Genomic DNA, 26817 nt, shown 5'->3' with positions numbered 1-26817 from the left:
AATAAATAAGTGTCACTGGAAGAGAACGGAGGCAGGACTGCTAGCTCTGTGCTCAGTTACAGTCAAAATGAAGAATAAGTCTACAAACTTGCGTGTGCGGCTCCCTGCACTAATTTTTGCATTGGAGGTCATGATTGTGGTCCTCTATGCTTTCTTTGTGACGTACGATGATCAAGCTAATGCACTTTTACAGAACAACCAGACACGACCCATGGAGAATTCATTGTATCAGAACTATCCATTTTTTGCTGACATTCAGGTGATGATATTTCTTGGATTCGGCTGCCTTCTGGCCTTTTTCCGGCGCTATGGTTTTGGTGGAATGGTGTTTAACTTCCTAATCGCCACATTTACCATTCAGTGGGCCATTCTGGTCCAGGGCTTCTTTCAGTTTTACTATGATGGGAAGATTCATCTTGGTGTGCTGAATCTGATCAATGCTGAGTTCGCCTGTGCTGTTGTGCTGATTTCTTTTGGAGCAGTGCTGGGAAAGACGAGCCCTGTGCAACTCCTGGTAAGTTTATTATTTTTGCAGCGGGTGGTTTGATATTAGATATTGCAACATTTTCCATTGTCCATCGCAACACTACTTGATTTCACTAAAAAGATACAGTGGAAAGATGTGGTGAACATTCACATTCACATTCATTATATTATATTATATATTCATTCACAAAAAGTCAAAGGAGACATACACCTGTTTTATGTGTGTGATAAAGATCTGCCATGCATCAAAAACTCTTTAAATAGTTTCTATACAAAGTTCACTGCCTACTGCCCAAATCATCTTCCTTCTAAAGCAGCATCCTTGGGGAGTTCCCTACATAGGCAGCATCTCTGCGTGAGATAAACTGTTAACATGTTGCAACACTTGTGAAAAAGAACAACACTATAAGACTTTATTAAAAAGTAGGCTACTTATTGTGGAAATAATACACTTTAAAAGATAAACTTATGCATGAACAGAATGTAGTGAATTTATATTGGTTGAATGTTAAAAATAAAGGTGCATTTTAAATTCATATTAAATGCAATTAGCTAAACTTTCATGTTTTGATCAACTTAAGTAATACTAATAAGTACATCTCTGTCATTTTATATTTGTCTTTGACATATTTCTGAATGTAGTAATTGTAAACTAAAATATTACTGGAACTTGTGGTCACTTTAGATTAGGGTCCGATTCTCAATATTAATAATTAACTATGACTTTTGCCTCAATAAACTCCTAATTACAGCTTATTAATGGTTAGTTGTTATGTTTAGGTATTGGGTAGGAATTAGATTAGGAATGTAGAATAAGGTCATGCAGAATAAGGCATTAATATGTGCTTTATGAGAACTAGTAAACAGCCAATATCCTAGCATGCTAATCAGCAACTAGTTCAGTGAGAATTGGACCCTAAACTAAAGTGTTACCGAACTTGTATGTTGTGTATTTAATAATGAAGTTTCAATTACAATTAAGTGGCCTTTTATTTTATTAAAATTGTATTATCTGTAAATACAGTTGTTGTTTTTTAATTATTTTAAGTGCACTCATTTTTCACAATAAGTTTTACATGATACTCCTATGAATCTGCACACACAAATGTGGGATGAATGCATATTTTTTGTATTTAACTATTTTATTGATATTTCACATTATAGGTTGAAATACTTCTTTTTTTTCCACTAAGCTTGGCGCAATGCATTCTGGGATTGCGTTCACCGCAATAGATGATGCTGCCTTAGAATTTGCTTAAATGATGCATCCTATTTAAAAAAAAAAAAAAAAAAATCTGATAACATTTTGTATTGAAGCTATATGAAGCCCTAAAATGTCAATTGTGTCACACTTTTGTTAGTACATTTATGTCAGCAAGATGAGTCATTTAACATATTTTACATCTTCTAACTACATATTGTGTATTGTTTATAGGTGATGGCCTTGCTCGAGATCCCAGTGTTTGGTGTCACAGAATGGGCCGTCCTGAAATACTTGAAGATCAACGACGCTGGTGGCTCCATCCTCATCCACATTTTTGCATGCTACTTTGGACTGGGTGTCACCTTTGTCCTCTACAGACCCAGCCTAAACGAGGGACACCCAAAAGAGACGACGAGTTACCAGTCGGATCTGCTATCTGTCATGGGAACCCTGTTCCTCTGGGTGTTCTGGCCCTCTTTCAACTCAGCGCTGACCTTCAAGGGTGACGACCAACACCGAGCTGTTCTGCACACGTTCATAGGTCTTAGTGCCTCTACAATCACCGCCTTCGCCCTGTCCAGCATGCTCAGCAAGAATGGCAAAATCACCATGGCCGACGTGCAGAACGTAACGTTGGCCGGAGGTGTAACGGTTGGGGCCTCGGTGGACATGATGATTTCACCGGCCGCTGCTTTTGTACTGGGGATCCTGGGATGCATTGCGTGCATGCTGGGGTACAAATACCTAAGCCCGTTCCTGGCGCGTCGGCTGCGGTTGCAGGATCAGTGTGGCATACACAACCTGCACGGTCTAACGGGACTCATTTCCAGTCTAGCAGGAATCTGCGGCATCCTGGTGGCGACCGAGGAAACGTACGGCCCCAGTCTCTACCAGACCTTCTCTCATCGGGCTCCTCCAGAGGGAGACCCTCTGCTAGCGGAGTTGCAGGTGTTTATCCCGGACCTGGAAGCGGGATTGGGTCGGAGCGCTCAGGAACAGGCGCTCTTTCAGGTGGCTGCCGTGTTCGGGACCATTGCTGTTTCGGCAGTGGGCGGTGTGCTGACTGGGGTTGTTCTCAAACTACCGTATCTGGCTTCCCCCAGTGATGAGGAATGCTTTGATGATGAGCTCTTCTTTGACGTTCCTCCAGATTTCAACTGCGCATACGGGCCCGCAGGATGGTTAGAGACGCGAACAAAACTGATGTTGACTGAAAAAAGCAGTGCTTGAAAATGACTGATGTTTGACAATAGCATTAAATAAGAGGAATGAATCTCAATGTTGGACTAGACTAGACCATAAAACATTATGGACTTTAGAATTGAGTACTGTGTAGCTTATTTTTAAAATATCTTATTTTAATATTTGACGGGAATGGGATATGGTTCATATACTGTGTGTATCAAAATATATGCTTGATTTTGATCAAATTTATGTATTTTTTTTTAAAAAAGAAAAAAAAATCATAAATATTTCTATATACCATTTCTAATTTTCCATTAATACATTTTAAATTACCCTTGTGAAAAAGAGTGTTTTTTTTTGTATTTTGAGCGCAGCTTTAGGACTCTCATTTAGCAACACCTCCCTCATTGAACAAAAGATAAAAAAGGTCTATAAAGTTAAACAGTTAACAGGTCAAAAACTGTGAAATATGAAGTACATTACATTTACAAGTGTTAAATGCTATCTTGATGAAAAGTTATAAATTAACAGGTTGATTATATTTCTTGGGGTCATGCACTATCCCTTCTATCTATCTGTGACTGATATGCACATAAATAAGCATACACAGAGTTTTACTGCATGCATATACACTCACCGGCCACTTTATTAGGTACACCTGTCCAACTGCTCGTTAACACTTAATTTCTAAGCAGCCAATCACATGGCGGCAACTCAGTGCATTTAGGCATGTAGACATGGTCAAGACAATCTCCTGCAGTTCAAACCGAGCATCAGTATGGGGAAGAAAGGTGATTTGAGTGACTTTGAACGTGGCATGATTGTTGGTGCCAGAAGGGCTGGTCTGAGTATTTCAGAAACTGCTAATCTACTGGGATTTTCACGCACAACCATCTCTAGGGTTTACAGAGAATGGTCCGAAAAAGAAAAAACATCCAGTGAGCGGCAGTTCTGTGGGCGGAAATGCCTTGTTGATGCCAGAGGTCAGAGGAGAATGGCCAGACTGGTTCGAGCTGATAGAAGGGCAACAGTGACTGAAATAACCACTCGTTACAACCGAGGTATGCAGCAAAGCATTTGTGAAGCCACAACACGCACAACCTTGAGGCGGATGGGCTACAACAGCAGAAGACTCCACCGGGTACCACTCATCTCCACTACAAATAGGAAAAAGAGGCTACAATTTGCAAGAGCTCACCAAAATTGAACAGTTGAAGACTGGAAAAATGTTGCCTGGTCTGATGAGTCTCGATTTCTGTTGAGACATTCAGATGTTAGAGTCAGAATTTGGCGTAAACAGAATGAGAACATGGAACCATCATGCCTTGTTACCACTGTGCAGGCTGGTGGTGGTGGTGTAATGGTGTGGGGGATGTTTTCCTGGCACACTTTAGGCCCCTTAGTGCCAATTGGGCATCGTTTAAATGCCACGGCCTACCTGAGCATTGTTTCTGACCATGTCCATCCCTTTATGGCCACCATGTACCCATCCTCTGATGGCTACTTCCACCATGTCACAAAGCTCTAATCATTTCAAATTGGTTTCTTGAACATGACAATGAGTTCACTGTACTAAAATGGCCTCCACAGTCACCAGATCTCAACCCAATAGAGCATCTTTGGGATGTGGTGGAACGGGAGATTCGCATCATGGATGTGCAGCCGACAAATCTGCGGCAACTGTGTGATGCCATCATGTCAATATGGACCAAACTCCCTGAGGAATGCTTCCAGCACCTTGTTGAATCTATGCCACGAAGAATTGAGGCAGTTCTGAAGGCAAAAGGGGGTCCAACCCGTTACTAGCATGGGGTACCTAATAAAGTGGCCGGTGAGTGTATATACAATTGCCTATAAAATGTATAGCTCTGTTCAGAATATTATCAAGTTAGGCTATGCAGTAAAAAAAAAGTGAAAACTTCTTGTAATGTTAAATTAGAATTTGGATGCTGATTGATGATACTTTCTCAAAATATGTCAGTTATACATGGAATTATTTGGAAATGTTCGATTCAAAAAGAAAAGAGAAAAAGATGAGCTGTGAACATTTGTTTTTTTCGGTTGTTTTGGATATTTGCCATTGAATTGAATTTATTTAGTTTTACTATATTTCATATATGTGTTACTGTTTAATTTGTCACAATAGCCTACTTAAAACCTCTTACTTTTAACCTTTATAAAACCATTACATCCTATAGCAGATGTTGGGAAATATTAAAGGGATAAACAGGGATATCAAATTAAAAAGTGTGTGTCTCAAGGTGGAGGTATGTCTGTAAAAGAAGAGGGTATAGATGGTATGATTCAATTTGGAAAATATAAATTGTTTCAAGTGCAAAGTAAAAAGGTGAAAAATGAATATTTACAGTATTTACAAGGGACAACAATACAACAAACTAAGGTGAGAAGGTGAGCCTGAGAGGCGCCAAACAAAAGGAATAAATCGAACAAAACACCTCTAGTTTTATCAAACTAAACTAATTATCAAAAGAAAATGTAGAAAAATAGTCGGTTACACTTTATTTTGTCCTTGCAGTGTAATTATACATTTAGGAACTGAGTAATATCAATTAACTAGCCTACATGTAGGCTATACTATAGATTTAGGTTAGGATTGGGTTTGAGTTAGTTGCATGTAATAATGCATATTTTATAGTATGCCTAATTAGGCTACTATAGATACTAGCCTACATGTAACATTATAACAAGGACACTGGTCAAATAAAGTGTTACCCAAAAGTTCTTCAGCGTAAAAACGCCCATAACTAAACTAGCTACTCTAACTGCTTCCAATAGCCTTACACATAATATAGGCTACAACGTGACGAGACTTGAGGAGACAGCACAAACGCAGGTTGGTAAAAACTGTACTCTACATCCACAATATCTAGAACATTTCGGTCAATATAGCACATAGCCTACAATAACTCTAGCAACATCAATAAACAAGAACACAAACTCAAGCTAACAAGGTGTATGGGCACGGCGACAACAAACAGCAAAAAGGTGTCGACAGACACGGTCGTACTTATACAGGAATGGTGCATGGTCAAGGAAATGAGAGTTTTGAGCTGCTTTTTTTCGGGTATATGTAGGCTACTTGCGGAATGTGCCGTGCTTGTCATCTTTCATAATGAAGAGTGACAGGCTGTTCGTCCAATGGAATCTGAAACATAAAAACAGACCCAAAACATTAAAATCATATATTTTAAATTAGTTTATATATATATATATATATATATATATATATATATATATATATATATATATATATATATATGGGCAGTCGTGGCGGTTTGAGTCAGACTGAAGGTTGAGGTTTCGACATATAATAATTACATTTCTATTTACATTAGTGTTAATTTATATATTATATTCGATATATTACAAAAGAAAAAATACAATTAAATAATTAAATAAAATTAATATTAAAAGAAAATAATTAAATAAACAAAACGCTAGTTTCTGCAATGCATGTGGAAATTGTGCAATAACAGAGCAGATCTATCAACGAGGGTATTCAAAGAAACGGAAGCACTGCAAATTCTGCAAGTAGGCCGATAACTACACCCGAAAAATAAGAAACACAAAAATCTTCTTTCCCTGACTTTTATCTACATTACGAAACGGTAGGAAACCCTGCCCCCTATCAGCGTCCATTTTGGGGAAAGCAGGAAGTTGTCTTGTTGGGGGAGAAGCCTCATGACAAACAGAACTGAGCTTCTTAAATATCCACAGATATAAACATCGTTATCTCTTTTTGTTTGAATGATTGTTCGGTGTATGTGTTGCTTGTTTATAGGCGGATCTGACCGTTTGTTTTGCAGTTGTGTTGAGTGGCAAACTTCACACGCGCGTAGCAGAGGTCGCGACGATAACCGGAGTGCTAAATAAAACCAGGTAAATTTTTTGTCAAAAAGCAGTTCTTGGTCTAATTAGGAGTTTGGCTCAGATTTAAATGTAAATATTACATTATTTACAGTAAGATGTCTGTCGGGATATGAATGTGGCGTTTAAATTAGCTGCTTATGTAATGTTGTTGTTGTGTCTCGAGAACGTTTGCTGCAGAATCGAGCGTGTTATTTAAAGAACAGCAGCACCACAGCTCGACTGTAAGATGGTTCTCTTTCCGTTTGTTTTGTCGAAGAGTACTAAAATAGAAGCATAAACTATGACTCGTGAGGGTGGTTATGTTTGTAAACCGTATTTTGCTTTTTTTTCCCATTTACAGCAGGTCAGAATGGCGGATGACTTCGATGTTGAGGCCATGCTGGAAGCTCCTTATAAGAAGGTGGGTTGATACACGGCCGGAAGTTGCCGGATCTTAACATTTTTTGTAGGTTTTAAGTGATTAACAATTCACCCAAAAAAAAAAAAAAAAAAAATCTGTCATACTTTACTCACCCTCACGCTGTTCCAGTCCGAATGAATTCCATTCTTATGAAGAACTCGAAATGACAAATTCAGAAAATTTCTCTGGTTAGGATAGTTCACTCAAAAATGTAAATTCTGTTATCATTTGCTCACCCTCAAGTTGTTCCAACCCTGTATGAATTTCTTTCTTTTGCTGAACACAAAAGAAGATATTTTGAAGAATATGGGTAACCAAACAGGCCCAGCACCCCAATGACTTCCATAGTATTTTTACCCCCAAATATCTTCTTTTGGGAAAAAAAAAAAAACAAATCTTACATTTCCTCAGTCGCCACCAGGATGGCGCAAATTCCTGCTAGGCTGGAAATGGGTCCCACAGAAGAACGAAATTCATACAGGTTTGGAACAACTTGAGGGTGAGTAAATGATGACAGAATTTTCATTTTAGGGTGAACTATCCCTTTAAGAGCGATGAAAGAGGACTGAGCTTTCAGGCTTCAAAAAGGATGAAAAACAGCATGAAAATAAGTATACATATAGGGCCTGTTTACACCTGGTCACTTCATGTATTTTTCCTGATCGGATAGCTATCTGATTTGTTAACTGTTCCATAACACTTGGCCACATAAATGTGTCTCCACAAACCGAATATATCCGATCTTCTATTCCCACACTATATGCGAATTTAACAGAGTTCATGTCAACGAAAGAAACGGATATACGTTTTTATTTATTTATCATCTGCAAGATCAAAGACCACAATAGGAGAGAGAGCAGCATTAGCACTGGTAAGATCTTTTAGTCTCACTACTTTTAATGAAGATTGTGTGTTGAGCATCTGCGACTATACTTTCAGTTTCATTTGCGGTAGTTTGCGCGTTGGTTTGCTGAAGAGATACTCAGCTACTCATCTGCGGCGATGCATTTTGCTGTGGTGCTTTCATATGTGGCTATAACATGCTCTCACACTTTTTTTTTGTTGATATTTTGGGAGGAGTAAAATTTACACACGTGATTCCAACAACCAGATGCATTTACACTTGTCCAGTTTTGTTTTGGAATGCGTTTTGTTTTAAAATACCTCTTGAAGTGGTTTGAGTGATCGGATTTAAATCTGTCTCGAAAGTGTTTCAGAGGGCATTTACACCTTGTCTTTTCACAATCTGATAGAATCAGAAAAAAAACGCATGAAGTGACCAGGTGTAAACAGGCCCATAGTGTACAACAGTTGGGTTCTTAAAGTCAAAATCCTATTTATTTTCATCATTGGGAAATTGATATTTAAACCATTAAAGACAGACCTGCTATGAGCTTGTCAGTCGGTGGTATATGCTTTTATTAATACCATAAGCCTGGATTATTTTTTTCATAATTGTGAAAAGTGGAATTCTTGGTGAAAAACTACATTATGATTTTATATTTATAGTCAACATATTTAAATCAAGTTTTATATCTCCTTCACAAATGCATCGTAAATGTAGTTCTTTCCCTCATTAAAGCAGTTAAGTACCTTTTTGTTTCTCTTATTTTGAAATACTTTTTTTTTTTTTCATACAAAGTTTTTAACCCTTTTATTATTGTCTTATTATCTACTTATGTTACCTTTATGTTGAGTTTTTATTATTATTATTTTTAGCTTAAAGTTCTTATGTCTCAGAAGAAAGTAATTCAGGTTTGGAACAACATGGGTGGATGACAGAATTTTATGGGATTTTTTTTTTATGTGAAAACTGTGAACTGAACTCCTTGTCTTGTCATATGGCTACTCAGAAAACCCTACATGTGTTGTCTGTGCCTGACTGAAGTGTAAAATTGTGTAATGTGTATGAGAAAGAGTTATGTTGTGTAGTTGCATATCTTGAATTACAAATAAATGCCCATCTATCTCTCTTTATAGACTTGCCTAATGATATCTCACCTCTACTCCCCTGAATACATCTTTGATTCCAGTGTGAACTGTGAAAAAAAGTAAGGTAGTAATTGCGCAATGTATAAATGTACTTTGATCCCTTAGGTAAAAAAAATAAAACAAATAGACCGCCACCTTACACCATCAAATCTATTCGGTTTCAGAACGGCGAATGAATGGCAATAGGTGAAATATAATGTGACATGGAGCAGAGACAGTATTCACCTTTCCATAATGTCACTGAGTAAAAATCTGTTGAAGGTGAAACTAGTGGAGTGGCATAAAAATGTACACTATCATTCAAAAGTTTGGGGGCGCTAAATTAAAAAAAAATTTTTTTTGAAAGAAGTGCCTTATACTAAGGCTGCAATTGTTTAATTAAAAAATATGGAAAAAATGGTAATATTGTGAGATATTATTACAATTCAAATTAAATGTTTTCTATTTTAATATATTTTAAAGAATAATTTATTCCTGCGATGGCAAAACCGAAATTATTGCAGCTGCAGCTATTCTTCAGTATCACATGATACTTCAGAAATTATTATAATATGCTACATTCATAATCAATTTTAAAAACAGTTGTGCTGCTTAATATTTTTCAGGAAACCCTAATACTTTAAATCCAGCTTTCTTTAATGAATAGAATGTTTTAAATGATTTGAAATATGGTTTGTAACATTATAAATGTCTTTACTGTCACTTTTGTACATTTTAATGGATCTGTGCTGAATAAAAGAACTAATTTCTGACCCCAATTCTCCTATAAATGAAATTGAAGTTTATAGATATGAATACTGTCTCTCTACCCAGTCTTGTGATGGTCTCTAAAATCGTTGCTTTGTGCATGCCCTTTTTAGTTGTATCTCTTTATCTTAAAGGGGTCATGAACTGCATTGGTTGAACTGCATAATTTAGAAATAAAAGGCCATTTTCTACCCTTATTTTAGACCTCTGATTTGAATGCTCTGTTTTAAGGGGTGTGTCTGTTGTGAGACTTCAGTGTAAACGCCCCCTGCTGTGATTGGCTCACATCTTTGCATATGAAAAGCAAACTTAATTAGCATTAAATTTAGATCTATTCCCGACGCATGAAAGGGTGCAGCGATAAGCATTGTAGCCGACATGTCTGTTGAGCGCATAAATGCTGTGATCTTGTCATCGCAGCTCAATTTCTGCACTCTCACGAATGCTTTTATCATAACTAACAGTTCAAACATGATGTAAATAAGAGTCCAGAACTGATTATTAACAGAACTTAGATGTACATGTTGTGGCATTACTAGCTGCGTTTCCATTAGCCTTTAAAGTGCGCTAATTGAAAATAAGCCCAATAGAAACACGTAAATTTATAAATGTTATACATTTATTTATATAGGAGTTTAGGCTCGCATGAGGTGTTTTTTCAGGCAATTTGAAAAAGGAATATTTCGCAAAACTGCAATGGAAATGGTCACCTGACGTAGATGGCGCGGTATGTTTGGACAGAAGCCGAGACCGAGTTCTTCATTAAACTCATAAAAGACAAAAGTATTACAGGAATACTGGATTCTAAACAACAAAGAAATGCCACATTTTATCAAGACCTTAAAACATTAGGAGGGAGAAACACCTCATACATGGCCGTTCCCAAGTATAAGGGGCTTTCCTTGCCATTAATGCTTGGATATTACGCCTACGTCTCCTTCGATTAAAAATAATGGCTGGTGCGGTGACTGAGATATACGTAAACCTACCAACATCCATTGCCATAATTTTTGGAATGACTTATCGCAAGATTACATCGGTTAATTGAAACGGCATCATTTTTCAATAGTTTTTTATTGACATTTAGAAAATATCGCAAAAGTTTTGCGCAAATCTGTAATGGAAACGCGGCTATTGTCGGGTCCATATCTTACAATATAAGTCTGTTTGCAAAGCTGCACTGAATGAGGAAGGACTAATGAGGTTTTGAGCTCTGAAACTTACAGGATGTTTTAATTGTTGAAAATTTGATTTCTCAATTCATGACCCCTTTAAAACTGTATCACCAATAATCATTTCTATCATTAAAAATAAATAGAAATTTATATATTTTTTAATGTTTTTCTAATTAACAAAAAAACAAGTGCCTGTCATAGCTGTCAAAATGCAGGAAAAAACCCTGAAAGTCTTTTGATGAGGTTTTAAGTTGTATCTTTTTGGATGACTTTGATGCGGTGTCTTTTGCAAGGCGATATGACTAAGCCGTGTAAATCCCTGTCTGCTTCAGGACAAGCTGTGAGACAGAGATGGCATCGAGCTCTCACAGTCCAACTGCGCTAACTGGGGAAGATCACACGGACTGACAGCCTCGACTCTGGAATGCCCTTTAGCATCTCTATAGCATAACAACAGCAAGACTTAGGCTTAAAAGTGCAGGGTACCTATACTACTGCCCTGAGAGTCCCCTAAAAAAACATGGCCTAACATGTCAAGACCTTGAACTTAAACTGATAGTTTTCAAAAGTTGAAGACTATCCCCGCTAACATCTTATTATTAAGAACAGACCATTTGATTATATTCAGTTTGCACACGCTTTTCTCCAAAGTGATAAAATGAGGAAAATCAAGCAATTTATCATGAAGGAGCCAACAATAGTAGCATTTCTGTCTTCTCTCTTATCCCCCTCCCCTCTCCACTTCCAGTGTTTCCTCTCCATCCTCATGTTGTTCTTTTATCAATCCTGTTCAGGGTGAAAGCAAGTCCTCTAGCGCCAATGGTCATAATGAGGAACGCAGCAAAAAGTAAGCAAAAACCCTCTGTAGTCTGTTCATTCTTCTTGATGTTAAGCTTTTCATGTAAAATGTACTATGAGAATGAATGAAATTGTGGGGGTTTTTTCCCCGGTAGGAAAAGACGCAGCAACAGTCGTAGTCCGAGTCCAGGCCAGCGGAGGAGTAGAAGCGGGGGCCGCAAGAAGAGCCGAGAACAACGCAAGAGCCGCAGCCGCGAGCGAAGACGTTCACGGAGCAAAGAGCGCAAGCGTTCGCGATCCCGCAGCAAGGAACGTGGTGGACGTTTTCGTGGACGCAAAAGCCCCTTGTGAGTTTAGCCCCTGATCATTCATTGAAGAGGCTCTATCTTATTTTTCTTTAGGAAGTGAACGCTGAACGATGTGAACTCAGGTTCGCACACATGAACCGTACTTGGGTCTGCCTAAAAAGGGTGGTCTCGCTGCTGCTATGAATGCAATCAAAGGGGCTGCAATCGTATTAAATCACGGAAGTGAACCGCTTTTAATGACGTATGTATATAACTGTGTGTTTGTGGGTGCTTTCACTCACGTTTCTGACAAGCGTGTTTGACGCACTCCAAGCAGAGTGAATGTATATCTAATTTCTGCCTGCCTTGAGCAGAAATGGTCTCCCGCATTCTTTTGAACATTTGCAGTACATTGATGGCAGATAGATGCCATTATGTGTTGACTCTTTGGAAACAAAACCAAAGGTTAAAAAAAAAGTACAACAAAAGTGATACGAGCAACTCTATCCATTTTGGCACCTTCTCCGTCATAGCCGTTACCTAGTTACATGGGTAAACGGCTATAGTTTCATGAAGCAAGTGTACCGGGTCTGTAGTTGGGGCCCTAATAAAATAATGTGAACAGAGACCAGTGGGGGAAGGGCAGGGGAGCAATTGAACTCTGGTTCGGACCAACCAATCGAACGAAGTGTGACAGCACCCTCATTGACCAAGGTTCAAGAAGTTTTTTTTTTTCCCCAATATAATAATATATATTGCTTTTAAAGAGTCATGAAACCCCAAAACACATTTTTTGAGATGTGAACAGATATGTACAGACTGCACATCACTAAAAACACTAAAGGTACTCATTAAGTTTATTCATAAGTGGAAATTAGTTATTTTTGCATTTTTTTAGAGCAATTTCTGTCTTCCGGTTTGAAAAGCAAAGTCGGAGCAACGTCACGGGTTCTAACGTCAGTGCGTAATACCGGCAAGATCAGGAGTGGTGATTGTCTGCCGGGGCTCCAGAAGGGGCTGGACGAACGAGCTGACGTCAACCGTTTCTGAGCGCTTCTCTGAATTTATTCATGATAATGAACTCTTTTAACTCAATCACTGTATAACTCATGAGAGCGCATTACAGCAGAGAATTCAAACAACATGCATAATAGCATAAGAACGGTTTCTGTGCAGAATGCGGCGATGAGTTTAACAATGCTCGCAACGCGGATCAAAGAACATATACAAACAGGAGTAAGCATGTTTCAAGTTTTTATGGACACGTTTAGTGGTGCACGATATATCGGCCGATATGGTAAATTTTTTACACATCGGTATCGTTCCGATGTCAAAATAGGGCCGATGTGAACAGGCCGATAATCATTCCTGTGTTTTTGACGTGCGTGTAGATGTGAGTGTGGGGGCGGGGATGTTTGTTTTTGCACAGGCGCATACATTACGAGCGCAAGTTCTGTCAGTTTAAAGTTAAACATCAAGCGCAAGAAGACTGGAACTTGCGCGCTGTTTTCTGTCAGCCGCATATTTTTGTCCCACCAAAGCCTTATTTGACCGGTGAGTGATGTAGATGACTGACTGCTGCGCTTGTTTAACTGAGAGAACGAGCAGAGAGAGAGTGAAAGCCCCGGTCGCCCGCGTGCACTCACCTCTTCAAACTGTCTTACTCTCTCTCTCTTCCTCCCTCGCGCATATTAATGAATTGAGTTTAGGGATCGACCGATATGGATTTTTTAGTGCCGATACCGATTTTTTTCCCATCAGCCTTAGCCGATGACCGATACGGGCTGCCGATTTTCTTGAGCCGATATTTGGAGCCGATACATTTTGCTCCCTCAATTTACATCATAAAAATGACATGATGTTAACAAATGTTACAGGTCTCAATTTAATAAAAGTAACATTTATTTAACGTAAAAAAATCAATATTTAACAAATAGTAAAAACATGTGAGGTAGAACAAGAACAAGTAGATAAACAATATTTAACAAATATTAAAAACATGAGGTAGAACAAAAAAAATTTCACTGCTGAAAATAAATATTTAAGCATAAATAAAATAATTACACTATTGCACACAGTAGCAACCAGCATAATAAAGTGCACAGTGCACACTGTACTTCATTTTAAAAGTAACGAACTATTTACTGCCATGGTTTAAATTTTTCTACATAAAATAAAATGAGCATGTCTAGTCTCTAATATCACTGCGATGGCGAGGGAGACACACACCACACGCGTCCAAACCTCAGCCAGGTGGTCGCTGAATAAATCTCCCACAAAAAGCACGGAACAACGTTGGTATTACTTAATCCTATGAACAGTGTTCGTAACAGCTACCGTACGCATACTAGGGCTGTCAAAATTGCTCAAATGGCGTTTGCATATTCCCTCTAAAAAACATATTTGAACATATCGTCGTGCATTTGGTCAATGACGCGCATTACGTCAACAGGACAAATTAATACAAAGAGACATAACTACTAGTATAAAGTAGCTTATTTGAGTTTAAACATATTTGACAACGTATTACTACAAAAAAAACCGAGTAAATCAACTAATGGCCAAGACCGCAGAGCTCACTCTGGCTCGCCCGGACTCGCAGGCGCTCTCTCTCTCGCACTCACCCTCACCCTCACGCTCTCCGCGCATACCGGTTTAAATGAACAACAAACAAATGTTGAGTGCTGATCAAGAGTTTTGTGCAAGCAATTTAAGGTATATAGCAGGCTTCATTCAGTGATTGAAACAAATACATTAATTGAAGTTTCACAGTACATAGAACCGACACTGAGCGCTCCGAGCGAGCTGTGCTGTGGTAACGTTAGTCTGCTACCGCGGGCGTGTTTTTCCACATTAGAATATTAATTTTCACCTTCAAAATTCAGTTTTTTTAAACTATTCGAATATATATTCGTATTTAGAATATTCATTGACAGCCCAAATGCATACTGAACGGATAGCCTACAGCTATTTGCAGCTCCCTAAATACAATGGCAAGCAAGCAGTTTTATAGACGAGTCATTCGCGTTTTCCATTTGGACCCACAAACTTGCTTAGCTATATAGTTGCAACCACATAACAGTTATAGAGCAACGTGTTTCCATTTTCAAAGTGTTTGACAATATTTCAGCAGTCAAACAGTTAAAAGATGCTTTGAAAGTTTAAAAGTTACCGTTATCTTGAAGCGCAGGTTGTGGGGGAGGGGCAGTGCAGGGTCTGCACGTGAACTGCAGCGTCTCCAGCAGCACAGAGCTGCCTGTGGACGCCTGTCTATAAATAATGCCGGGAAAAAACTATCGGCGAACGCAGCAGCCGCGTATCGGCCGATTCCGATACACGTAAAAAACGCAAATATCGGCCCGATATATCGGCTGGCCGATATATCGGTCGATCACTAATTGAGTTGACTGAATATCTTTGGGAACACACGATGGTAAAAGGTCGGAAGACCTAAGTTTTTTTTTCTGAACTACCACAGGTTGTGAATTGTGCTAAAATAACGTTGCGTTATCTTCTCTGAAAAGCTTTCCACACATTCAGATGACATAAACCACACTTTCAATAAAAAAAAATAAAAAAAATCTATCTAGTGATGAAATGTTTTCTGTGTTGAGACTAATCTTGTGCGATGTTCTAAACTGCCTGGATAATCACACAACGTGTGCCGTGGTCCGTTAATGACACGTCCGATTCGCGAACTAATGACTCCTTTGAACCGATTCACTTTAATGAATGGTTAAAACAACTGATCTGTCCAACACTGAACTCAAGAGACATAAATCGGAAACACTTTACAATAAGGTTCCATTTATTAAAGTCTAGTTAACTACATTAGTTAACATTCTATTAATATTAGTTTCTATGCAGATTTACTCCATGACAAAACCACCCCAGTCATTCTACAATGATTCATTCTTTCCAAATAGAGCTATTCAAGTCATCTGGTGAAATTGTTTTTATATCACAATATCCTGTATATCGCAGAAAAATAAAATATCGCAATGTAATTTTTTACCAATACGTGCAGCCCTAATCCTCGCTATGTGTTTTCTATACAGAGATATCGACATCGGTAAATATCGGTATCGGCCATAACAGCAATACTAATATTGGTTATCGGTATCGGCCACAAATTTTCACATCAGTGCATCACTACACACGTTTCATACAGGTGAAACTCGAAAAATTTGAATATCGTGCAAAAGTTCATTTATTTCAGTAATTCAACTTAAAAGGTGAAACTAATATATAGACTCATTACATGCAAAGTGAAATATTTCAAGCCTTTATTTCTTATAATTTTGATGATTATGGCTTACAGCTTATGAAAACCCCAAATTCAAAATTCGAATATTGTGAAAGGTTTTTGCACTTTCGCACGATATTCTATTTTTTCGAGTTTCACCTGTATTCTACTCTAGTGCTCTAAAGATGAACCTGCACCGTATATGTGCATATATTTAATCACGTCAAATAAATTATATGTACAAATAAGGACAATGATACAGCCGTCTGTCTGATCATGAACACGATGGATTATTCTAATACACAGAATAAAATGATGTCCATTCTCTTTCAAAGAAGAATGGACAAAATAGGAACTATGCCTTTGTTCTTTCTGTGTTAAACTGACACGTCTCGTTTGTTCAGAGACTGTAGTGCTCGTAAATGTAATAAAAATATTATTAGACCTTTTAAATGTTCTTCCGCATTTCTTCCTCGTTCTTGGGAACTTGTTGTCATAGGGTTACATTTTTAAAATGCATCAAGGTGTCCTCAACTGTTTTATTTTTGTTTGTTTTTTTCTCCACGGTCATATTTTGTGTCTTTTATATTAAGTGTATTGCAGGTGTGTTGTTTTATTGATGATTGTGTCCCCTTTTCCCACCTTCTACTCTCCCACTTTTCCACAGCTTTACACGCCCATTTTTTGAGACTTGTTCAACTCAGAGGTGTGAACGACTAGACTAAAACAGGGGGATTTCATGACACTTTTAAAGAGCAAACAGTAATTGCCCACTTCTTCAGTGAACATGGTTCCTGAAGTATTTTTCCCCACATATATTTTCTAAAGTATATGGGGGTAATATTATAATATTAACAAATACATATATAAAATATTGAAAATATGATATAATTTTACTGATCGCTCTGGTCTTATGGCATGGTTCTTGTTTTCATGGTAACAGCAATGTCATCTCTGATTGGTGGATTTAAGGAGGATCTCCTTTCAGGATTATGGATAGTGTAGTTCTCCCCCCTTGAATTTAGCTATTTAATATGATTTCTAAAGAATATAAAACTTGTCTCACTGCTCACACTTGTCGTCTACCAAAGCCAATATAATCACATATCAAACTTACAGCTCATGTTAGGTCTGATTTGGGTTATCATTATAAATAAATTCTTCTATGAAATGACTTTTGACCTCTAACCAATAGTTTTTCCTTGGCTAAAACAGCATTTGGTTTTCAATGTATACTTGCCCCCTTGCACCAGTATGTACTAGTAGCCCTCGCATGGCCACAGTGGCTGAAAGTTGACTAGTTTAACACTGAGACAAACCCTTGTTTTATATGTCATAGTATGGGGCCGAAATTAAATGGTGGTCCCGGAGGGAAGACCGGCCCACAACATTTCACCAAACACAGGTGATCTCATCTGTAACTCTGGTTGCCTGTTGTGTGCTGAATGTTAGTGTTTGTCTTTAGTAATGATACACAGATGGGTAATAAACACAGACTGATGGAGTATTCTGATTCTAGTCGCAGGAGCCCGTTTAAGAAGGACAGAAGCCCATTTAAGAAGGACAGAAGCCCGTTTAAGAAGGACAGAAGCCCATTTAAGAAGGACAGAAGCCCGTTTAAGAAGGACAGAAGCCCTTTTAAGAAGGACAAAAGCCCTGTCAGGTGAGACACTCATCACTGTCTGCTGTAGTATTGAAGTATTTCCACAAGTTATTCCATAGCCATGCTATTTTAAATTACACTAGATAAGGCATAGCGAAATTAGCCATCTTGGTGTACTTAAAATGAGAAGAAGAACTGAACTGGTAGATGCAGTTATTTTTAAAGTGTCCCTATTATGGTTTTTCGAATATCCCTTTCATGCAGTGTCTAATATAGCTGTTTGTGAATGTAAATGTTCTGCAAAGTTGTAAAGTCGAAAGTGCATGATAAACAAAGTTATTGTCTCCCAAAAGAAAGAATTGACTCTGAACCGCCTTTACGAGTCGTTTTTCATTAGAATCCTACTGCTTTATGGTTCTATGTCACTAGAAGATACATTTGCATAATGCCCGCCAATGTCGTATGCCCGCGAAAAACTTGACCCGCCCTCAAATGTCATTTCACTGAAGACTGCTTCTCAAATCTCGGAGTTCAACGTGGGATTCTCAAAACGCTTGCCCTTGAAAGATGGGTCTGTACCCAATTTATTTGGACTAACTTGCTCCTCAGAATCACAACCTGTAAGTATGAATAATTATTGATGTATATATTTTCTACTGGGTGTTCAAAATACTTAGTTTTGTGTTGTATTTTGTGTAAATTTCCGGCTAATCGTTATTACGGTGTTACTGAAATACTTCTGCTAATCAGCTGTTAGCCACTATTACCTGAAAGTGTGACTATTAATGCAGATTGTCTGTCATTCTTACTACTTTAAGTAAAGATAAAGGATAGAGCAAGATTTGTTTTACAAATGTTTGTTAAATAAGTCATTCACGTTAGTGCTGGGCGAACATGCACCGTTATTGATCCCGCATGTGCACTGCAATAAATTAGAAATATACACATCGATTTGTTGATGGACATACTCTTGTTAATGCTGATGTTGAGGAATTACAGTTGCAACATTTCATAATGTACGTCAAACTGAGTAGTGAATCACTGGGGAACGTCCTGCTCAAATCGTCCTTGCGATGGAGGTTCGGGTTGAATAACCAGTTCTTCCAATGTTTCATCATCGGACTTGCGCTCAGATTGATATGGTAAAATCGCTACTTTCATCGTTGCGGTAGGAAGCCTCCGGACAGAGCTGACGTTCAACTTTAAAAGGTTTTAGAGGTTAATCTTTCACCTTCTGTCTCACAGTAATACTGTACGTCAAGTCGACTGCTCTCTGTAATCTTGCTATAAGCTCTAGGTTGTTTCATTGATTAAATGCATTAATGTTGTTCAAAATAGGCTAATCAATAAAAAGAAAATGTCTTTTTAAAAGAGTATATTCCAGGCCATTTGGCCTGACATGAAAAGGTTTTAAAAGGTTTTTGTCTTGTTAAAAATCATAGACCGAAAAATAATTACATTGTTATAGTATACTATGTTAACTTTATTAACTTGATTCACTCACAAAGAGTTGATCTGAGTTTTGTATCATATTTACTATAAAATCTTATTTGATATCAAAATTAAGGGCTATATAGATCTACATAAATGTGTCGTTGATTAAATTAATTAATGTTGTTCAAAATTGTCTAAAAGTACACAAATACACAATGTATTAATTTAATAGAGAATGTTAAGGTCCATTTGGCCTGACATGAAAAAAAGTATAATATAATAATATTTATTAAAGGTGCAGTAAGCCATTGCTGAGACGCTGTTGAAAGTGGATCGGACCGAGCACCACAACACGCATGTAGCCAATCAGCAGTGATTGTGTCCACTCATGATGGTGGAAGAGAGAGAGTGAACAAGAGGGAGATCTGAAGAAAGACTGTAGAAAGAGAGATGGTTGAGAGACATTACAAAAAATAAGATTACCTGTGTGTTGGATTATGCAGAACTCAGAACATGATTTTTATGTCTATGCAGTATCTTGTAGCCAAGAGATATGAATTCAAACCTAGTAGTTTATATTACACTTAAAAAACTTTATCAAATGGCCATGATCTTTGTTTTATGATTACAGAATGGCTTATGTCATGGGAATGTCCATGAGAGGTTCATTTGCGGTCATAAGCTTTATTTCCAGAGAGAATGATTTGCGTTTCAGTGGTTGACACCTGTGTGTTTCTTTAAACAGGCAACCAATAGATAATCTGAGCCCAGAGGAGAGAGACGCCCGTACAGTGTTCTGCATGCAGCTCGCTGCCAGAATTAGACCCAGAGATCTGGAAGAATTCTTCTCCGCAGTGGGAAAAGTATGATGCCTCAGATTAAAGCACACTTGGTTCCTATTTTTGGTTAATTTTTCTCCCCATTTACTGATATTAAATGACGGATACATCACCTGACCGCTTTTATATCCATCTTTTAAGGTCCGTGACGTAAGGATGATCTCGGATAGAAACTCTCGGAGGTCAAAGGGCATTGCCTATATTGAGTTTGTGGAGGCCACATCAGTACCGCTGGCAATCGGCCTGACGGGGCAGAGAGTTCTGGGAGTGCCTATCATAGTCCAGGCTTCGCAGGTCAGAGCATCAACACAATTCAAATCCACGGTCTGATTACTAATTCACTGCATGTTAATCATTTTGTTGAATTGTTTGCATATTTCAGGCTGAGAAGAACAGGGCCGCAGCCATGGCCAGCATGCTCCAGAGAGGTGGTGCAGGGCCCATGCGGCTGTACGTGGGCTCCCTGCACTTCAATATTACTGAGGACATGCTCAGGGGTATCTTTGAGCCGTTCGGAAAGGTGTGGTTGGCTTTTGAAATGGTTTTGCATGCATAAAACTAACAGTAAGTGAATCTGCTAATCAGTCTGAGTTATTTGTCTCATTTCAGATTGAAGGCATCCAGCTAATGATGGACAGTGAGACAGGCAGGTCGAAAGGATACGGCTTCATATCAGTGAGTTCATCAAAATGCAAATTTACTAATGATAAAGTGGCCATATGCTACATTTTATTTATCTAACTTACTAGTCAGTCAGTTGATGACTAGTCGAAAATTCTGGTCCTTCCCTATTGGTCCTTCGTGGTTGTGATTTGGTGAAAGAATATAATTGCAGTTTTTCACATTTTCTAAAAATTATGATTGCAGTGGTTTTCAAAAAATAATCTCCAGGTTTGCTGTGCTTGTTTGTGAGCTGCACAATTTGACCAAAAATGTCTGTTTATATATTTATATGACCATTATTATTATTAATAATAAATATTATTATTATTGAACAAAATAAGAAATATTACTATTGTAAAATTTAAGAAATTTGAGATAATATAATAATTTTATTTTACAGTAAATTACAATACTGTGTCTTCAATGCTATTATAATTTCCTTATTTTCTAACTATAATTGTTCAAGCTTTTATTTTGGCTGCAAAACTGCAGGTGGTTCTTAAATCTTCTCTTTTTGTTGATTACATCCTGTTTATAAGTACTTCTCATTACAGTGTATATGCATATGTAGCGCATATATTTGTTTAATTAAATCCCAACCTTTGTGATTTAACAATTCCACCATCATATTAAGGTCTTGGATTTATTATTAATTGTTTAGCCCTAGTTGTGAGGCCATTTCTGAATGACCAATTTCTGTAGCTTTTTTTTATTTTTATTTTAATAAATCTTCTGACTTTCATTTCAAAAAGACAAGGACAGTTCTATTTCACCATTCCCATGCTGATTGGCTGTCTTTTTGTGCAGTTTGCAGATGCAGAATGTGCAAAAAAAGCCCTGGAGCAGCTAAATGGTTTTGAGCTTGCGGGGCGGCCAATGAAGGTGGGTCATGTTACAGAGCGTTCGGATGCGTCCTCGGCCAGCTCTTTCTTGGACAATGATGAACTGGAGAGAACTGGCATTGACTTGGGCACGACGGGTCGTCTTCAGCTGATGGCAAGACTCGCAGAAGGTACAGATTGAACCCTACGTGTTACTGTCTCTCAGATGTGCCAATGACTGTTTCAACCTACTTTGCATTTATTATTCCAAGTGATATTGCATTGTTGTAAACTCATTGAAATGTGTCTGGGATGTTTTTAGGCACAGGACTGCAGATTCCTGCCGCTGCCAAGCATGCCTTACAGATGAGCGGCTCTGTGACATTTGGAAATCTGGCAAATGGTGTGTATTTGAGTCATTTTCATATTCCTATCTTAGAATCCATTGAATGTGCTGTGTACCTTGATCTAAATGTCTTGATCTAAACTAAAGCAAAATCTGGTCATATGACAGATGCCACCGAGTAACCATGTCAAATTGCACCTTTCACTTTAATATAAACCTTCATCAGAGAAAACAGATACACAGATCTTCATCAACCTCATTGTACTTATATCTCATTCATAAAAGACAGGACAGATTCTAAAATCCCAGTGAGGCTTTGCGACTTAACATATTGAAATAAAATATGATCCTATGTGTCTGATGTGATTAATTTAAAGTGCACTGAGGCCTTGAGAATTTGTCTCCGGAGGAGATTTGATAAATCCAAACAGACCTTGTTGACCTGCTGTCCTGTTCCCACCAATTATTTGTTCTTTAGAAGGCTTAACAGTCCAATTTTGTGAGAGTGACAGTTATTTCAAGAGCCCTATTTCCCGATTCGCATAATATACAGTGTTTAGCATAAGTGAACACACCCATGCTAAATTTGACTAAAAAGAGAAATAAAAACTCATCTTTTGGAAATTGATCTTAATGCCTTAATTTAAAAAAAATGAGGAAAAATCCAACCTTTAAGGACACCAATTTTCTTTGTGAATGATTAATGTATCGTAAATAAATAAATGTTCTTCCTTAAAATACAGGGGGCATAAGTAAAATAGTCCCACATCATCACATACCCTTCACCATACCTAGAGATTGGCATGGTTTTATTTCAGTTAGCCTAATAGCTGGTTTGATTTGCATTAAGAGATGATCTTATGGAAAGTACCCCATGCCAATCTCTAGGTATGGTGAAGGGTATGTGATGATGAGGGGCTGTGATGATGAGGGGCTATTTTAATTCCAAAGGCCAAGGGAACTTTATCAGGATGCATAGTATCCTGCATCCATGAAATAACTGGTCTTTCAAAATAAAACTCTGCCTGCCTCTATGGGAATTTAACATAGGGGTGACCTGACTTATGCACCCTGTATTTTAAAGCTGCAGTCCGTAGCTTTTCCTCTTTGTCGCCATCTCTCTGTTCGAAATCTGTAACTGCAGTGATTCCCGGAATTATCATCTTTACGTGGGTTGTAAATCGGCATGAAACAGCGCGGATGAACACAGTGCTTTGAGGCGAGTGGTGCTGTCAGTCACCGCGCTGTGTGGATACCGTCATACAGAATCACAGATTCACTTTTTGAAAGTTTGACCAACATAAGAATTTTCATAAGAAAATGTCTTCTGAACAAGTAACATCCATTTTTGTTCTGACCAACTAAGGGGGGAAAAGCATTCGACATGATAAGCTTCGTTAGATTTAATCAACGCGATTTACAGCAACCGTGCAAATTATAGCCTACTTTGTTCTCAAATTGTTCATGTTAACAACATCAGGATTGCGTGACTAATGTTAAATTTAATGTGTTTTATGGTTACCTGTGTAGTTCAGAATTCATATTCTCCATAATAGCAAAACGAGAAAGGCACAACCAAGGAAACTCCATAACTGTGTGAATTAAGAAAACGTACTGTTACACGATTGAACTATTGAAATGTCTTACTTGTTCAGCAGAAAAAAGCCGTCTCTTCTTCCGTTTTGAACCCCTTCAAAACACGGAGTTCACGCACTTTTCAAAAGCCCCGCCGATGTTTAAATCCTTGTGTTCGCATGAGACGGTTTCTTTCTCTTTCTCTAGCCACCTTAAATCCGAAGTACGAAGTCTTTTGGGTTTTATAACTGCTGAATCTCCAGTTGACACTGATGATTGTTGTTTGGATCTTTCTGGATGCCATAAGTTTAATTATGTAAAGTGCTGCGAGAAAAGCCTATACATCTAAACATCTCGTCACGCGCAGTATAGCCGGCTAGCCGAAACTCCTTCTTTATGTGTGACGCAAAGACATGCTCGAATTTCCCGCGGAAACCCACCAGTACCACTGGAATTAAAATCATTATTACAAGCTAACCGTTTTGAATCTAGCTATGGCAAGCAGATAGTTTTGACCACTGGCAGAATATGTTTTTTTTTAATATAATTATTTTGGATTATTTTTAACTTAAAAAAGTTACGGACAGCAGCTTTAAGGAAGAACATTTATTTATTTATGATACATTATTCATTTCATTCACAAATAAATTTTTTTTTAATTAAGGCCTTAAGATCAATTTCCAAAAGATGATTTTTTTTATTCCTCTTTTTAGTCAACTTTAGCATCGGTGTGTTCACTTATGCTAAGCACTGTATGCACCTACAATATGATGCTTAACTGTGATAGTGACAGTTATTTGTGTTTTTGTGCCACTTACAGCCTCATCCGCACCTCCTCTTCTTCCCAATCACGGGATGAACCAAGCTATGAACCTTCCAACCCAGCCTCTGGCCACACATTGTTTACAGCTCTCCAACATGTTCAGTCCACAGATGTGAGTTGTACTAATTATTAAAACGTTCCTTCCTTTTCCTTGGTGTATGTGATGTCAAATAATATAAGTCCTGGTTGAAAAAATAAACTTCTTGATGCGTTGCTTTGTAGGGAAAACGAACCTGGCTGGGACATGGAGATACAGGATGATGTCATCGAAGAGTGCAAAAAACATGGAGGAGTTGTTCACATATACGTCGACAAGAACTCTGCTGAAGTAAGTGATCACCTTTATACAGTGGCTACACTGTCTACACACCCCTGTTAAAATTCCATTGTTTTTAGTACAAAATTTAAACTCTGGATGGTTTAAGACTTACTACTTGCTTCTTCTTTTTTAAATAAAAAATGTAAGCGATAAATTACCTAACAATTTATACTAAATTGCTACACCTTTTGCGTTCGGATCTGTTTTTTTCCTTCCCACGGGGACTGCATTTTGCTTATAAACATGCTTGCGCATGTGCACACACACACACACACACTCACAATAATTCTGAAATTAAAATAAAATGACAAATTAAATAAATGTATGTTTGTAAATCAGGAGTTCTTAGACCAAAAATCTAAGAATTAAAAGAATTGAAAATATGAAAACAAAAGCACATTTCATTGTGATCCCCCCCCCCCAATTTCAATTATTTTACTTCAATGAAAGGTTAGATTTTTGTACATTTTTGGAATGAAATATCAAAAGGATTTACAATGCAGATTTATTTATAAATAATCAGCCATCTTTGATCATATTTACCAAGGGTGCCAATAATTCTGAGCGAGTGTGAGTGTGATGGGTAAGTGTAAGGGGACAGTTTGGACAGTATAAAAACCATTACATCTATAGTGAGTCCCCACAAAGATAGCGAACCAGAAGTGTGTTTTTACACCCTTACATTTTAGGGCTACATTTAAGATTATCAAAGCCATTTCTTTTTTATTCCCCCAATATGACAAATCCTCACTTTTGCTTTTGCAGGGAAATGTTTATGTAAAATGTCCAACCATCCCAGTCGCAATGTCGGTTGTCAGCGCTCTGCACGGGCGGTGGTTTGCAGGTAAGCCTGTCCCATTTTCTCCCATCTACCAAGTTTTTTTCTATATAGGACTGCTTACATGGGCTGTGTGTGACATTAATCGCAATCTCTTTCCTTTTTACAGGTAAAATGATCACAGCTGCCTACGTGCCCCTCCCTACATACCATAACCTGTTTCCAGACGCTGCCACAGCCACAGAGCTCCTGAGGCCCATGAACCGGTGATCCAGCCCGTCGCTTCGGATCGGACCCCTTCCACCTACTGACCCTGCTTCATCTGGAACCCGTGCATCTGTACCCCTTCCCAAATGAACTGCTTGTGGGCCTGAGACAGTCCTGTCATTGAGGGCCGCTTAATGTATGAAGTTAGATTTCACAGTTGGACTGCATTTTCAGTCTTGTAATTGCAAAAGCAAACTTCAGACCAGCTCTCAGCTTTATGTACAGTGGTGTATTGATAAGTGAAAACCTGTAACACCGTCACCCTCTCTAGATGAGTTCTTGACTCTTGGAAACCAGTTTTGAAGATTCTGGGTTTTTTTTAAAAGGTATTTTACCTTCTTTGTTTGTTTTTGTAAGGATAGAAAGAAGGTTTCTTCTGCTGTTTGGTCGTCAAGTCAAGAAAGTTTTCATTGATCTTCATCTTTTCAAGACAGACATTGTGTTGTGAACTATTAGTACCGGTACATTTTTTTTCATTCTGTTTCACTTTTAAACAACAAAAGACTACCAAAAAAATTTGAATTGTTTTTGTTTCTTCTTTCTGGAGAGAGTCTACTCAAGCTGTTTAGCTTTCTAAAACAACGTTGAATTTATAACTTTTCATTATCAAGAATTGATTTTTCTAAAAATCTTCTACGATTAAATGACTTTCACAACACTGTGTAAAAATGAGTTTTGTCTTTGTATTCATGATGTTATGACGTGTTGGTAGACCAGATCCAGTTTTATTAAGAGCAGAACACCTCTGGAGGGAGCTGTTAGGTTGTTTTACAATCTGGTTAATTGAATAATGAAGTTTTCGTAAGTATAGAAGGGATAGTTCACCCAAAAAATACAATTCTATCATCACTTAAAGGTAGGGTAGGCAATTTTTTTCATAAGCACTTTGTTATTCTGGTTGAAACTCTTTTCACGTCCTGATAGCAATCAATAATAAA

The 26817-nt window shown here is 37.9% G+C and overlaps 2 protein-coding genes across 5 annotated transcripts; both read left to right on the top strand.

Moving 5' to 3' along the window:
* rh50 (Rh50-like protein) lies at positions 1–2920 on the top strand. The gene is made up of 2 exons (XM_056246469.1): positions 1–514; positions 1922–2920. Exons 1-2 carry the CDS (start codon positions 68–70, stop codon positions 2918–2920), a joined length of 1446 nt encoding a protein of 481 aa, XP_056102444.1. The 5' UTR covers positions 1–67.
* A 3615-nt stretch (positions 2921–6535) lies between these two features.
* Positions 6536–26548, top strand: rbm39b (RNA binding motif protein 39b). Of its 4 annotated transcripts, XM_056246665.1 has the most exons (17): positions 6536–6775; positions 6944–6987; positions 7107–7166; positions 11875–11927; positions 12031–12225; positions 17751–17816; positions 17931–18074; positions 20194–20311; positions 20429–20581; positions 20670–20807; positions 20897–20962; positions 21758–21962; positions 22094–22174; positions 24513–24627; positions 24738–24843; positions 25600–25678; positions 25782–26548. In XM_056246665.1, the coding sequence occupies exons 3-17, from the start codon at positions 7116–7118 to the stop codon at positions 25880–25882; spliced, it is 1671 nt and encodes a 556-aa protein (XP_056102640.1). In that variant the 5' UTR covers positions 6536–6775; positions 6944–6987; positions 7107–7115; the 3' UTR covers positions 25883–26548. The 4 variants fall into 4 exon arrangements, with proteins under 4 accessions (XP_056102640.1, XP_056102641.1, XP_056102639.1 ...); XM_056246666.1 differs by lacking the exon at positions 6944–6987 and having other exon boundaries at positions 12034–12225; XM_056246664.1 differs by lacking the exon at positions 6944–6987.
* Positions 26549–26817: the final 269 nt, after the last annotated feature.

This window comes from Rhinichthys klamathensis, unplaced genomic scaffold (genome assembly GCF_029890125.1).
Source record: "Rhinichthys klamathensis goyatoka isolate OS25496 unplaced genomic scaffold, OSU_Roscu_1.1 h1tg000040l_1, whole genome shotgun sequence".
NCBI lineage: Eukaryota > Metazoa > Chordata > Actinopteri > Cypriniformes > Leuciscidae > Rhinichthys > Rhinichthys klamathensis.
Note: the sequence above shows the minus strand (reverse complement) of the source record. Positions and strands in the feature narration are given on the sequence as shown.